Below are 14,463 nucleotides of genomic sequence, written 5' to 3' on the forward strand. Positions count from 1 at the left end.
TGGCTGACGGGATGATGTGGGATATTAGTGGTAGTAGTCCGGTGGCTCTGGCTGACGGGATGATGTGGGATATTAGGAGTAGTAGTCCGGTGGCTCTGGCTGATGGGATGATGTGGGATATTAGGAGTAGTAGTCCGGTGGCTCTGGCTGACGGGATGATGTGGGATGTTAGGGGTAATAGTCCGGTGGCTCTGGCTGACGGGATGATGTGGGATATTAGGGGTAGTAGTCCGGTGGCTCTGGCTGACGGGATGATGTGGGATATTAGGAGTAGTAGTCCGGTGGCTCTGGCTGACGGGACGATGTGGGATATTAGGGGTAGTAGTCCGGTGGCTCTGGCTGACGGGACGATGTGGGATATTAGGAGTAGTCGTCCGGTGGCTCTGGCTGATGGGATGATGTGGGATATTAGGAGTAGTAGTCCGGTGGCTCTGGCTGACGGGATGATGTGGGATGTTAGGGGTAATAGTCCGGTGGCTCTGGCTGACGGGATGATGTGGGATATTAGGGGTAGTAGTCCGGTGGCTCTGGCTGACAGAATGATGTGGGACATTAGGGGTAGTAGTCCAGTGGCTCTGGCTGATGGGATGATTTGGAATATTATGGGTACTAGTCCAGTAGCTCTGGCTGACAGGATGATGTGGGATATTAGGGGGAGTAGTCCGGTGGCTCTGGCTGATGGGATGATGTGGGATATTAGGGGTAGTAGTCCAGTGGCTCTGATGGGATGATGTGGGATATTAGTGGTAGTAGTCCAGTAGCTCTGGCTGACGGGATGATGTGGGATATTAGGGGTAGTAGTCCAGTAGCTCTTGCTGATGGGATGACGTGGGATATTAGGGGTAGTAGTCCGGTGGCGCTGACAGAATGATGTGGGACATTAGGGGTAGTGGTCCGGCGGCTGTGACTGGATGATGTGGGATATTAGGGGTAGTAGTCCGGTGGCTCTGGCTGACGGGATGATGGGGGATATTAGGGGTAGTAGTCCGGTGGCTCTAGCTGACGGGATGATGTGGGATATTATAGTGAATGTGGCTATGTGGAATGGGCGGGGCTCTACACTCAGCTTTATATACAGTATATAGATATTGTATAATTATTATAATTTGTTAAAACTAACCGTAGCGCCGGGCTCTTCAGCTAGTTTGCTATAAATCTGATACTTTGATAAAGCAGAATTGAATTAAAGGGATATTCCAGGCAGAAATATTTATCCCATCAAGGGCAGCATTATGCAGGTGGTCCCCAGCTGTATCCATAGGGGCCACCAATGATCACTAGGACAGTATGTGCAGACGACGCTGTGTGTTTGCTTTATCTCTAGGACAGGGATTCCCCTCGGTCATTTCCTCCGTTGATCCCACAGTCGCCCCATCCCAGGGTTCCTCGCCCCGCAGCTGTTTTCTGCCATGAGCGCACGCTTCAGGAATCCGGTGTGGAAACATTTCTGTAAGCGTTTTGGAAACTGGGCGAAAATGAGCCTGTAACCATGGCGGTCCCAAAACAAACGTGTCGTAATCCCCCTTCCCCTCCGCATGCCCTTCCCTGCCGCTGGAGAGGGCTTCTGGGAATGCTGCATCCACGGAGCGAACACTTAAGAAACCTATTCCTGTAAAGTGGCCGTCATTTGTAGTCACACATGAGTAACAGGCCAAGCTGGCCTTGGGGGGGACGGTCATCCGAAGTAATCGCTTAGGCTGTGTGCACACGCTGCGGTTTCTGCTGCGGTTCCCGCAGCAGTTTTAGCTGCGGTGTACAGTACCAGTCAATTGAATGGGAAACAAAATCTGCTGTGCAGACGATGCGGATTTTTTCCGCGCAGTTTTCCTGCGGTTTTGAAACCGCAGAAAGAATTGACATGTCAATTCTTTCTGCGGAATCCGCAGCGGTTTCCTATTTCCACCATTGTGGAGATGATAAACCGCAGGCAAATCCGCAGATAAACCGCAGGTCATTTGACCTGTGGTTTTATCTGCGGTTTTTGCAAAATCCGCGCGGATGAATCCGCAGCGGATTCCACAGTGTCTGCACACAGCCTTAGACAGCAATTCCCTAATGTGTTGTCAGAATTGTTCTGGGGTTTCTGTGATTTTTGCCATTCAGTGGGATGGGAAAGCAGGATGAAATAAAGTAGAGATTGTGGGGGTAAGGGAAAAAAAGATGGATGACATAGTAGAGACTATGGGGGCTGGGGAAAACTGGATGGCAGAGATAATGGAGGTAAGGGAAAGATGGATGACAAACTTTATGTGGGCTAAGGAAAGCTGGATGATATAGAGATTACGAGGGCTAGGGAAAGCTGGATGATATAGAGATTACAGGGGCTAGGGAAAGCTGGATGATATAGAGATTACAGGGGCTAGGAAAAGCTGGATTATATAGAGATTATGGAGACTAGGGAAAGCTGGATGATATAGAGATTACAGGGGCTAGGGAAAGCTGGGTGATATAGAGATTACAGGGGCTAGGGAAAGCTGGACGATATAGAGATTATGGAGGCTAGGAAAGCAGGATGATATAGAGATTACGGGGGCTATGGAAAGCTGGATGATAAAGAGATTACAGGGGCTAGGGAAAGCTGGATGATATAGAGATGACGGGGCTAAGGAAAGCTGGATGAAATAGAGATTATGGAGACTAGGGAAAGCTGGATGATATAGAGATTACAGGGGCTAGGGAGAGCTGGATGATATAGAGATTATGGAGACTAGGGACATCTGGATGATATAGAGATTACGGGGGCTAGGGAAAGCTGGATGATATAGAGATTACAGGGGCTAGGGAAAGCTGGATGATATAGAGATTATGGAGACTAGGGAAAGCTGGATGATATAGAGATTACAGGGGCTAGGGAAAGCTGGGTGATATAGAGATTATGGAGGCTAGGAAAGCTGGATGATATAGAGATTACAGGGGCTATGGAAAGCTGGATGATATAGAGATTACGGGGGTTAGGGAAAGCTGGATGATATAGTGATTACGGGGCTAGGGAAAGATGGATGATATAGAGATTATGGAGACTAGGGAAAGTTGGATGATATAGAGATTACAGGGGCTAGGGAAACCTGGTTGATATAGAGATTATGAGGGCTAGGGAAAGCTGGATGATATAAAGATTATGGAGGCTAGGGGAAGCTGGATGATATAGAAATTATAGGGGTTAGGGAAAGCTGGATAACAAACGTTATGAGAGCTAGGGGAAAACTGGATGACAGATTATGGGGACTAGGGAAAGCTGAATGACAGAGGTTATGGGGCAAGGGAAAGATGGATGACATGGAGTTTAAGGGGTCTATGGAAAGCTGGATAGTTTAGAGATTGCAGGGGCTAGGTAAAGCTGGATGACATAAAGTAGAGATTATTTGGAGGCAAAAAGATTTTGCTCCTCATTTTGGCTGACAACAGAGAACAACAAATCCCAGAGTTTATCTTCAGGAGGAGCTGACTGCGACAATGGTCCGATTGTGTGATGGCAGCGCCTGGGGTAACCCTGCGCCCAGACACAGAGTCGATAGAAGCGCCTGGCACGGCACCTCTGGCTTCACAGGCCTTGTTCATACAGGTGTTTGGGATCCCGACCACAGAGCTTCCTCCCCGCTCCCCCTTCTACATTTCCTGGCACCCAGATAGGAATCCGTATGTTTCCTCAATGGTCTTGTTGTCATGGAAACAAGGAAGTGCGTCCGAGGCGGCGCTAACAGGAATATAATTACGGATTATGACGCACGGGCAGCATTCCTAGCTGTGACAGAGGAAGGGATGACTTCCCTGAAGGAGACGGCCTCGCCTGTTAACCCTGCGCTTATAGTAGCCATTCAAGTTGTCACCCAGCTTTCCCAGAGACAGATAAAACTAAGGGTGGTCTTCTACATAGCGTGCTTGTAGGCGCATCAGTGCAGTGGATTATATTCTGCTCTGCCACTAGCAACTCAGACACACACTAAGAAATCCACACATATGTAATATAATAATAATAATTTTTATTTATATAGCGCCAACATATTCCGCAGCACTTTACATATTACACACACACCGACACAGATACACTAAGAAATCCACACATATGTAGTATATACATATTACACACACACCGACACAGATACACTAAGAAATACACACATATGTAGTATATACATATTACACACACACCGACACAGATACACTAAGAAATACACACATATGTAGTATATACATATTACACACACACTGACACAGATACACTAAGAAATACACACATATGTAGTATATACATATTACACACACACCGACACAGATACACTAAGAAATACACACATATGTAGTATATACATATTACACACACACCGACACAGATACACTAAGAAATCCACATAAAGTATATGTAATATATTTATACTAGCTTGGCCTGTGCAAAATTTTCGCACATTGGTCGTCGGGGCGCAGGCAATTTCAGAAAAAGCAAGCTGGTCAAATGTAAATGTATTTTATGAGCTGATGAACACAGACAGGTATTTATATATGTAGACTGGTAATACAATAAATTGGTTTGATAAGTAGAGGCCAAAAAATGTCTTCCGGTTGAGGTGCCACCTGCAGGTCATTGTGTCTTTCTGCAGGTTTATGAAAATGAATGTTTAAACTGTATTTAGTGATAAAATTGTGAATGTGTGGTTTGTTTGGCTGTTTTCTTGCTGAAGGGAGCAAGTTTACCTTTCAAATGGTGTATGTGTGTGTGTGGGGAGAAGTAATCAGCGAAAAAGCAGTGCATGTATACAAATGTGTTGGTAGTGTGCTTTGGAGTACTGTGGTGCCACCTGCAGGTCATTTTTCCTTACTGCAGGTTTATGAAAATTAATATTTAAACTGTATTTTGTGATCAAATCGTGGATGTGTGGTTTGTTTGGCTATTTTCTTGCTGAAGGGGGCAAGTTTACCTTTCAAATGGTGTATCGTGAGTGTGTGGGTGCAGTATGAACGGGGACACAAAGAAATCACCAAAAAACAGTGTTTAGAAATAATAGAATAGATTACACACACACCCACTCTGATACACCCATATACACACACACTAACACGTGTATGTACACACACTAACACGTCCATGTACACGCACACTTACATGTCCATGTACACGCACACTAACTCATCCATATACACGTACACCAACACAGCCATATACACGCACACTAACACATTCATATATACGCACATTAAGGCTATGTGCCCACCTAGCGTTTTAAAACGCTCACTAAAAACCGGACTCCTTCCCAGAAATCGCACGTTTTTTTCCGCGCGATTTCACCGCGATTTTCGCGTGCGATATTCAAGCACTTTCCAAGCGATTTGAAGCATCGCTTGGAAAGTGATTGACAGGTTGGTCACACTCGTCAAACATAGTGTTTGACAAGTGTGACCAGCTTTTTACTATGGAGGCTGCCTATGCGGCATCAATAGTAAAAGATAAAATGTTAAAAATGATAAAAAATAAAAAATCGGGGTATATTTACCTTCCGCGTCCCGCGCTGCCATCCCGGGCCTCAGCGTTCCCAGCGATGCCTTGCGAGACCTGTGATGACGTAGTCTCGCGTTGCTATAGCGATCTCGCGAGACTACGTCATCACAGGACCTTGCCGCAAGGCATTACTGGGAACGCTGAGGCCCGGGAATGCAGCGCGGGACGTCGGAAGGTAAATATACCCCGATTTTTTATTCTTTTTTTTACAGGGGTATGGTACCCAGGGCCTGGAGGACAGTCTCCTCTCCTCCACACCGTGGGTACCAACCGCACATGAGATGCTTAACTTCCCGCATGGTGGACATAGCCACATGCGGGAAGTCAGCGATTCTCATGCATTCCTATGGGTGCGGAATCGCGGCAATTCTTTGCGATTCCGCACAAAAGAATGAGCATGCTGCGATTTCTTCCGCGATGCGATTCCACCGCGGAAAAAAGCGCAGCATTAGCACAGCATGTGCGGAATGCCATAGGAATACATGGGGGGCGTTCTGTACACGATTTTTAAGCGTTTTCGCGCCGAAAATCGCGGCAAAAACGCTTAAAAATCGCTACGTGGGCACATAGCCTAAAATGTCCATATAAACGCACACTAATATATTCATATATACACACACACTAACACATCCATGTACATGCACACTAACACATCCATATACATGCACACTAACACATCCATACACACGCACACTAACACATCCATACACACGCACACTAACACATCCATACACACGCACACTAACACATCCATATACATGCACACTAACACATCCATATACACGTACACTAACACAGCCATATACACGCACACTAACACATCCATACACACGCACACTAACACAGCCATATACACGCACACTAACACATCCATATACACGCACACTAACACATCCATGTACATGCACACTAACACATCCATATACATGCACACTAACACATCCATATACACGCACACTAACACATCCATACACACGCACACTAACACATCCATGTACACGCACACTAACACATCCATATACATGCACACTAACACATCCATATACACGCACACTAACACATCCATATACACGCACACTAACACATCCATGTACATGCACACTAACACATCCATATACATGCACACTAACACATCCATATACACGCACACTAACACATCCATACACACGCACACTAACACATCCATGTACACGCACACTAACACATCCATATACATGCACACTAACACATCCATATACACGCACACTAGCACATCCATATACACGCACACTAACACATCCATATACATGCACACTAACACATCCATATACACGCACACTAACACATTCATGTACATGCACACTAACACATCCATATACACGCACACTAACACATCCATATACACGCACACTAACACAGCCATATACACGCACACTAACACATCCATATACACGCACACTAACACATCCATGTACATGCACACTAACACATCCATATACATGCACACTAACACATCCATATACATGCACACTAACACATCCATATACATGCACACTAACATATCCATACACACGCACACTAACACATCCATGTACATGCACACTAACACATCCATATACACGCACACTAACACATCCATGTATATGCACACTAACACATCCATATACACGCACACTAACACATCCATGTACATGCACACTAACACATCCATATACATGCACACTAACATATCCATACACACGCACACTAACACATCCATATACACACACACTAACACATCCATATACACGCACACTAACACATCCATGTATATGCACACTAACACATCCATATACACGCACACTAACACATCCATGTACACGCACACTAACACATCCATATACATGCACACTAACACATCCATATACATGCACACTAACATATCCATACACACGCACACTAACACATCCATATACACACACACTAACACATCCATATACACGCACACTAACACATCCATGTATATGCACACTAACACATCCATATACACGCACACTAACACATCCATGTACACGCACACTAACACATCCATATACACGCACACTAACACATCCATATACACGCACACTAACACAGCCATATACACGCACACTAACACATCCATATACACGCACACTAACACATCCATATACATGCACACTAACACATCCATATACATGCACACTAACACATCCATATACATGCACACTAACATATCCATACACACGCACACTAACACATCCATATACACACACACTAACACATCCATATACACGCACACTAACACATCCATGTATATGCACACTAACACATCCATATACACGCACACTAACACATCCATGTACACGCACACTAACACATCCATATACACGCACACTAACACATCCATATACACGCACACTAACACAGCCATATACACGCACACTAACACATCCATATACACGCACACTAACACATCCATGTACATGCACACTAACACATCCATATACATGCACACTAACACATCCATATACACGCACACTAACACATCCATACACACGCACACTAACACATCCATGTACACGCACACTAACACATCCATATACATGCACACTAACACATCCATATACACGCACACTAACACATCCATATACACGCACACTAACACATCCATGTACATGCACACTAACACATCCATATACATGCACACTAACACATCCATATACACGCACACTAACACATCCATACACACGCACACTAACACATCCATGTACACGCACACTAACACATCCATATACATGCACACTAACACATCCATATACACGCACACTAACACATCCATATACACGCACACTAACACATCCATATACATGCACACTAACACATCCATATACACGCACACTAACACATTCATGTACACGCACACTAACACATCCATATACACGCACACTAACACATCCATATACACGCACACTAACACAGCCATATACACGCACACTAACACATCCATATACACGCACACTAACACATCCATGTACATGCACACTAACACATCCATATACATGCACACTAACACATCCATATACATGCACACTAACACATCCATATACATGCACACTAACATATCCATACACACGCACACTAACACATCCATGTACATGCACACTAACACATCCATACACACGCTCACTAACACATCCATATACACGCACACTAACACATCCATATACACGCACACTAACACAGCCATATACACGCACACTAACACATCCATATACACGCACACTAACACATTCATATACACGCACACTAACACATCCATATACACGCACACTAACACAGCCATATACACGCACACTAACACATCCATATACACGCTCACTAACACATCCATATACACGCTCACTAACATCCATATACACGCTCACTAACACAGCCATATACACGCACACTAACACATCCATGTACACGCACACTAACACATCCATATACACGCACACCAACACAGCCATATACACGCACACTAACACATCCATATACACGCACACTAACACATCCATGTACACGCACACTAACACATCCATATACACGCTCACTAACACATCCATATACACGCTCACTAACACAGCCATATACACGCACACTAACACATCCATGTACACGCACACTAACACATCCATGTACACGCACACTAACACATCCATGTACACGCACACTAACACATCCATATACACGCTCACTAACACATCCATATACACGCACACTAACACAGCCATATACACGCACACTAACACATCCATGTACACGCACACTAACACATCCATGTACACGCACACTAACACATCCATATACACACACACTAACACATCCATATACACGCACACTAACACAGCCATATACACGCACACTAACACATCCATATACACGCACACTAACACATTCATATACACGCTCACTAACACATCCATATACACGCACACTAACACATCCATATACACGCACACTAACACAGCCATATACACGCACACTAACACATCCATATACACGCACACTAACACATTCATATACACGCTCACTAACACATCCATATACACGCACACTAACACAGCCATGTACACACATACACACACGTACATATAGCCACATATATGCATACACATTACACACATACATAATACAACAGATAATTTCTTTTGTTTCCGCAAAAAAATACTTCTGTTTATTATAAATTATAAAGCCCGATGTAAAATATAAATTAGTGCAAATGTCCCAGATAAGTGGTGCCTTTAGGGGGCGCCATGTAAACATAAATGAGGTCACGATGGCAAATTCTGCCCTAGGACATGGGGTTATTCTGGTCCAGTCTCTTCTTGTGCAATATCGTCCTGATGCAGACTGCTCACATTCACACCGCGGTGACAGGACACGGCGTCGGTGTCCTCCATCTAGCACCTACGACTCCCCACTCATCATTATAGTCAAGGTTTTTTTTCATGAAGATGCCTCAATGTAAGAGGCCAAGTCGCTTGCTGGAAATTTGTGCAAAAATTTTTGATATGTATGTCACGCTGCAGCCGGTGGGACTGCCACAGGGGGTGTGCATGGTTATTTTTGCTCTTCCAGCAGGTTAAGGCTACGTCGGTGACAATAAATATTTCTTCTGTATAACCGATGTGGAAATTCAGTGCAAGGCGGGTGCTTGGCTCTGGTCTTGTGCCAGGGGAAGGGGACCAGAGCCAAACCTGCAGTCTACATAGTCCTGCACCCATGTAAACATGTGGAGTAGGGTAAGGTCAGCGGTGCTGGGGGTCTTGACAGCCTCAACAGTCTCTGGTTTGGCGTCACGTCAGGTCTAGGCCCCTTGACTGTCTCCGTCTTAGTAGGCACTTTGGTGATTCTTCCATAGTGATCAGTTGGCATCAGCGCCAACACTTGGCTCAAAGTGTCGTTGATCTTTGAGGTTCCAGTCAGCCATAGTGCTCTTTCCACCACCATTGTGGCTCCTTCATTATACCGGGGAGTCGTATTCCTCTAAGAAGTCCTTAATGGGCAGCGGAAGTTTCTCCTTGGCACCATACTGTTCCAGCTTCCCGTTGACAGCCTTTCGACAGAGATGTTGCAGTGAGGAGACACTTGAGGACAGAGGCCTAGACAGCAATAACGGGACGCGCTCTCCAGCGGCGTAGATGTAATAAGACCGCTTGGCTTTGGTGGACATATAATGGGTGAGAAGTTTTAGTACGCAGTCGAACCTCGGCACCGGCTGCGAACTGCGTTGGTCAGTCTGCAAAGAGAAGCCGCAAGGATCGCACTGAATGCGCAAGTTCCTGGTGCCGGACTCGGTTTTGACGCTAAGGGTGAAAAAGTGTCTGTGATCCGAACTGTCCCGGATAAGGAAAGTGCCCGCCGGTTCGGTACGGAGGAGTGAGTTGGCTTGGGATCCGGATACAGTGCTCCAATAAAATCCGCTCTCCTGCAGCTTATGTACCGAACTCAGCACCAGGTTGTACTCGACTATAGAGGTGAAGGTCTTGAGCCGAAGGTTGGAGTCTAGTACCCGGCTCATAGTCGGGAATTTGCTCTGAGTGACCATGACGGTGGGAGCCAGCTTTGCTTCGGGTCACGATGGAGCCGGTGTGCCTCCAGAGAAGCGCCAAGCTGATTCCTGTTACAGTTTTCTGGAAAATAGAAAAAGGCAGGAGATTAGGATTTTCTATGGAGAAAACAATGCATTTCCCTATAACTGGAAGCTGAGATACAGGGATCTGTATGGCGGACTTCTCATATCGGAAAGCAGGTGGTCGAAACTTATCTAACCTAAGATCATAGTCACCGGGGAAGAAAATCATGGCTGACCACTAATATGAAGACCCCCCCAACCCAACAGAAAGAAAACCATATCTCAGCTTCCGTAAAGGAGTCACACCTGAATTTCCAGTTTTTGAATACAGTCAGACTTCATGTAAAAGCAGCTGCACTCGGCCCTATCATTTGCATAGTTCCAGGTATCTACCACCAACATTCCCAGAATAGACTGAGTAAATACAACATCACCCTTCGCTTAACCCCTTAAATCATACAAATCCAGCATTGCTGAACGGACCCCACCGATGTAGCAGAGCCGCAGTGACACATGGCACACTCAGCTCTTGCTACACTTCCTATCACAGTAGCCATTATCAAGAACATGTACATTGACATACAATAATAAAAAAATTATTATTTCTAATTTAAATGAAAAAAGGCAACTCTTTTTATAAATGTGATTTTTGCTTTTTTTTTTAGTATATTTTTTTACTGACAATTTTTGTTAAACAATAAACAGAAAATCAACACTCAAAACACATCCAACCTAGTGGATTAAACTTTTGCTCCAGTATTGTTGCATTTTTTTTTTTATTATTATTATCATCTCAATTATTCCTATTTCCAATTTAAATAAAAAAAATGCAGCCTTTTGTTATTAATTTGATTTTTGCATTTTGTAATTCTTTAAATTATTATTATTTCTAATTTAAATAAATAAACATCTTTTTTTTAGTAATAATTAGATGTTTGCATTGTGATATTATTCCAAATGTTATTTCTAAATTAAATAAAAAATGCAACCTTTTTCGATCAGATTTTTGCATTTTCTTTTATGTCGATTATTATTATTTCTAAATTAAGTTTAAAACAAGCAACAATTTTTTTTATTAATTTTATTTTTGTTTTCGTATTAGAAAAAAGTAATAATGCAAAAAAAATTCCCAAATATTCATTTTTTTTATAATTTTTTTTATCGAATGTATTTATTATTATTGAAAAAATTTAGATTTTTTTAAATTACAAAATGGATTATGACTCAAGATTTCTTACCGAGCACGTCTGAAGAAGTTCAGCTGAGTTACCGCTGTGGGGTCCTGTAATATCCTATGTGGAGAGAGTGGAATATTCCGCTTCGAGGGACACTATAATAATCCACGTTGTGCTTGCTCCAAGTTACATGTGAGCATACAACTCCATGAGCTGACACACACACACTTTTATAGTGATCTGAGCCCGCACGCCTCCTCCTCCTCAGACACTCCTCTTCCCCATACACAGCATTAACATTACAGGAAGAGCCTCTTCCAGGAACAGGCCTGTATCATACACCCAGCTCGCTATGGTGGCAGGGGGCCAGATCCTGCCTCCCTATTCCTGGCAGGGCTTAGAGGTTTCTCCCATTCTCTAGTAGTGTTTCCTTCCAAGAATCACAAAGGACACACACACAGCGAGACCCTGACTACAGGCTGTCCATAGTTTTCTGGAACTGTTATCATTCAAAAAATGTCACTTTCTGGCAAATTGCAACAAAGACATTCACAGGAAATTATTGCTACAAGCGCAGATTATCAGTAGTTGCGGTGAAGGTTCTTTTTTCTTTGTAATTTTGCATGAACTAGCTTATTCCTTTTTTGATCCCCTATTATGTTTAATTTTTTATTATTTTTTACATTTTTTTATTATAATTATTGCTATTTTTATAGTTTTTTTGGTTGTTCTTCTTATGAATTATGGTAATTTTGGTAATTAATAATAAATATTTTTTTTCAGTTCCTCTCTTACTTTAGAACTATATAATTTACATTTAGTTTTATATCATTTTCATTAGTAGAATCTTTTTTTTTTACTTGTTTTCTTAAAGGGATGGGAAAAAAGTTATCACCCATCCCTAGGATAGGTGATAATAACTTGCTGATTGGTGGGGGTCCGATTGCGCTGATCTGCAGAACAAAGCACTAATTGCTTAGACAGACTGCTGTATTTATCGTGCGAGGATCGCATCGTAATCCTTGGACTGGCTGTTGAAGAGTAGCGAGACATGCAGCCGCGAGGACTCGAACATGTTATTCGAGCACGCCGAAGTCACTGGGTTAGCACCCAAGCATGCTCCGGTAACACCTTATCTGATCATGGTCACTCACTGCTAGTGATAACTTGTTGATTGGTGGGGGTCCGATTGCGCTGATCTGCAGAGCAAAGCACTTTTAACCCTGTAATTGCGTAGATAGACTGCTGTATTAATCGTGCGAGGATCGCATCGTAATCCTCGGGCTGGCCGTTGAACAGTAGCGAGACATGCAGCCACGGGGACTCGAACATGTTATTCGAGCACGCCGAAGTCACTGGGTTAGCACCCAAGCATGCTCCGGTAACACCTTATCTGATCATGGTCACTCACTGCTAGTGGTAACTTGTTGATTGGTGGGGTCCGATTGCGCTGATCAGCAGAACAGACCACTTTTATCCCCGTAATTGCGCAGACAGACCGCCGAATTAATCGTGCGAGGATCGCATTGTAATCCTCGGACTGACTGTCGGCTCTCTTGATCTCAGCTGTGTAGAAATACAAGCTGTCACACTCGTCAGGAGAGCCGACAGCCAGTCCAAGGATTGTGATGCGATCCTCGCATGATTAATACGGCCGTCTGTCTGCGCCCTTAGGCTATGTTCCCACAATGAGTTTATGGTGAGTGCAAAAATGCAAGTTACCGATTTTACTTAATATTTGCAGAAAATCTGCAGCATCTAAAACTGCTCATGGTGCGATCGTAACCTTAGAATGGAACGGCAGTGCACATGTTCGACTGTTTTTTTCCAGCAGCCCCACAGATGTAGCGGCAGTCGGGCACCCAACCTGTCGCACCATCTTGTAACGAGCATTAAAGTTCCCCATCGGTGGGATAAAAATTCTCCGATCTGCTGATCGATTCCGATCACAGTGTTCGGGCCCAACAGATCAGTGAGTTATCATTGGACAAACCCTGTAATTTTTTTTTCTTTTTTTCATCCTATGATAACACAGGTGAATGGAAAATTCATCCAAAAAAAGATAATTCTTCTTCTGTATAGCCATCCGAATTCCCTTTTCTGACACCCGTATGTCCATTTTTGACTAGTGTATGGCATCCATTTTTTTTACGCTCCCGCTGAAATCTATGGTGAAAAACGGATGAGTTTAGCACCTGCTA

General features: G+C 43.8%; 1 protein-coding gene across 1 annotated transcript; it reads right to left on the reverse strand.

Annotated features, from left to right (window-relative positions):
• Positions 1-9,664: 9,664 nt before the first annotated feature.
• On the reverse strand, positions 9,665-12,454 carry SOCS3 (suppressor of cytokine signaling 3). Its single transcript, XM_073559927.1, has 2 exons — positions 12,326-12,454; positions 9,665-11,145 (listed from the first exon to the last, which is right to left on the reverse strand). The coding sequence occupies exon 2, from the start codon at positions 11,058-11,060 to the stop codon at positions 10,476-10,478; it is 585 nt and encodes a 194-aa protein (XP_073416028.1). The 5' UTR covers positions 11,061-11,145; positions 12,326-12,454; the 3' UTR covers positions 9,665-10,475.
• Positions 12,455-14,463: the final 2,009 nt, after the last annotated feature.

Source organism: Dendrobates tinctorius, unplaced genomic scaffold (genome assembly GCF_039654945.1).
Source record: "Dendrobates tinctorius isolate UK_male_01 unplaced genomic scaffold, ASM3965494v1 ptg000014l, whole genome shotgun sequence".
NCBI lineage: Eukaryota > Metazoa > Chordata > Amphibia > Anura > Dendrobatidae > Dendrobates > Dendrobates tinctorius.

What these genes read in the sequence shown, in the direction of transcription:
- SOCS3 (XM_073559927.1), bottom strand. Translation starts at nt 11,060, where the DNA reads ATGGTCACTCAGAGCAAATTCCCGACTATGAGCCGGGTACTAGACTCC.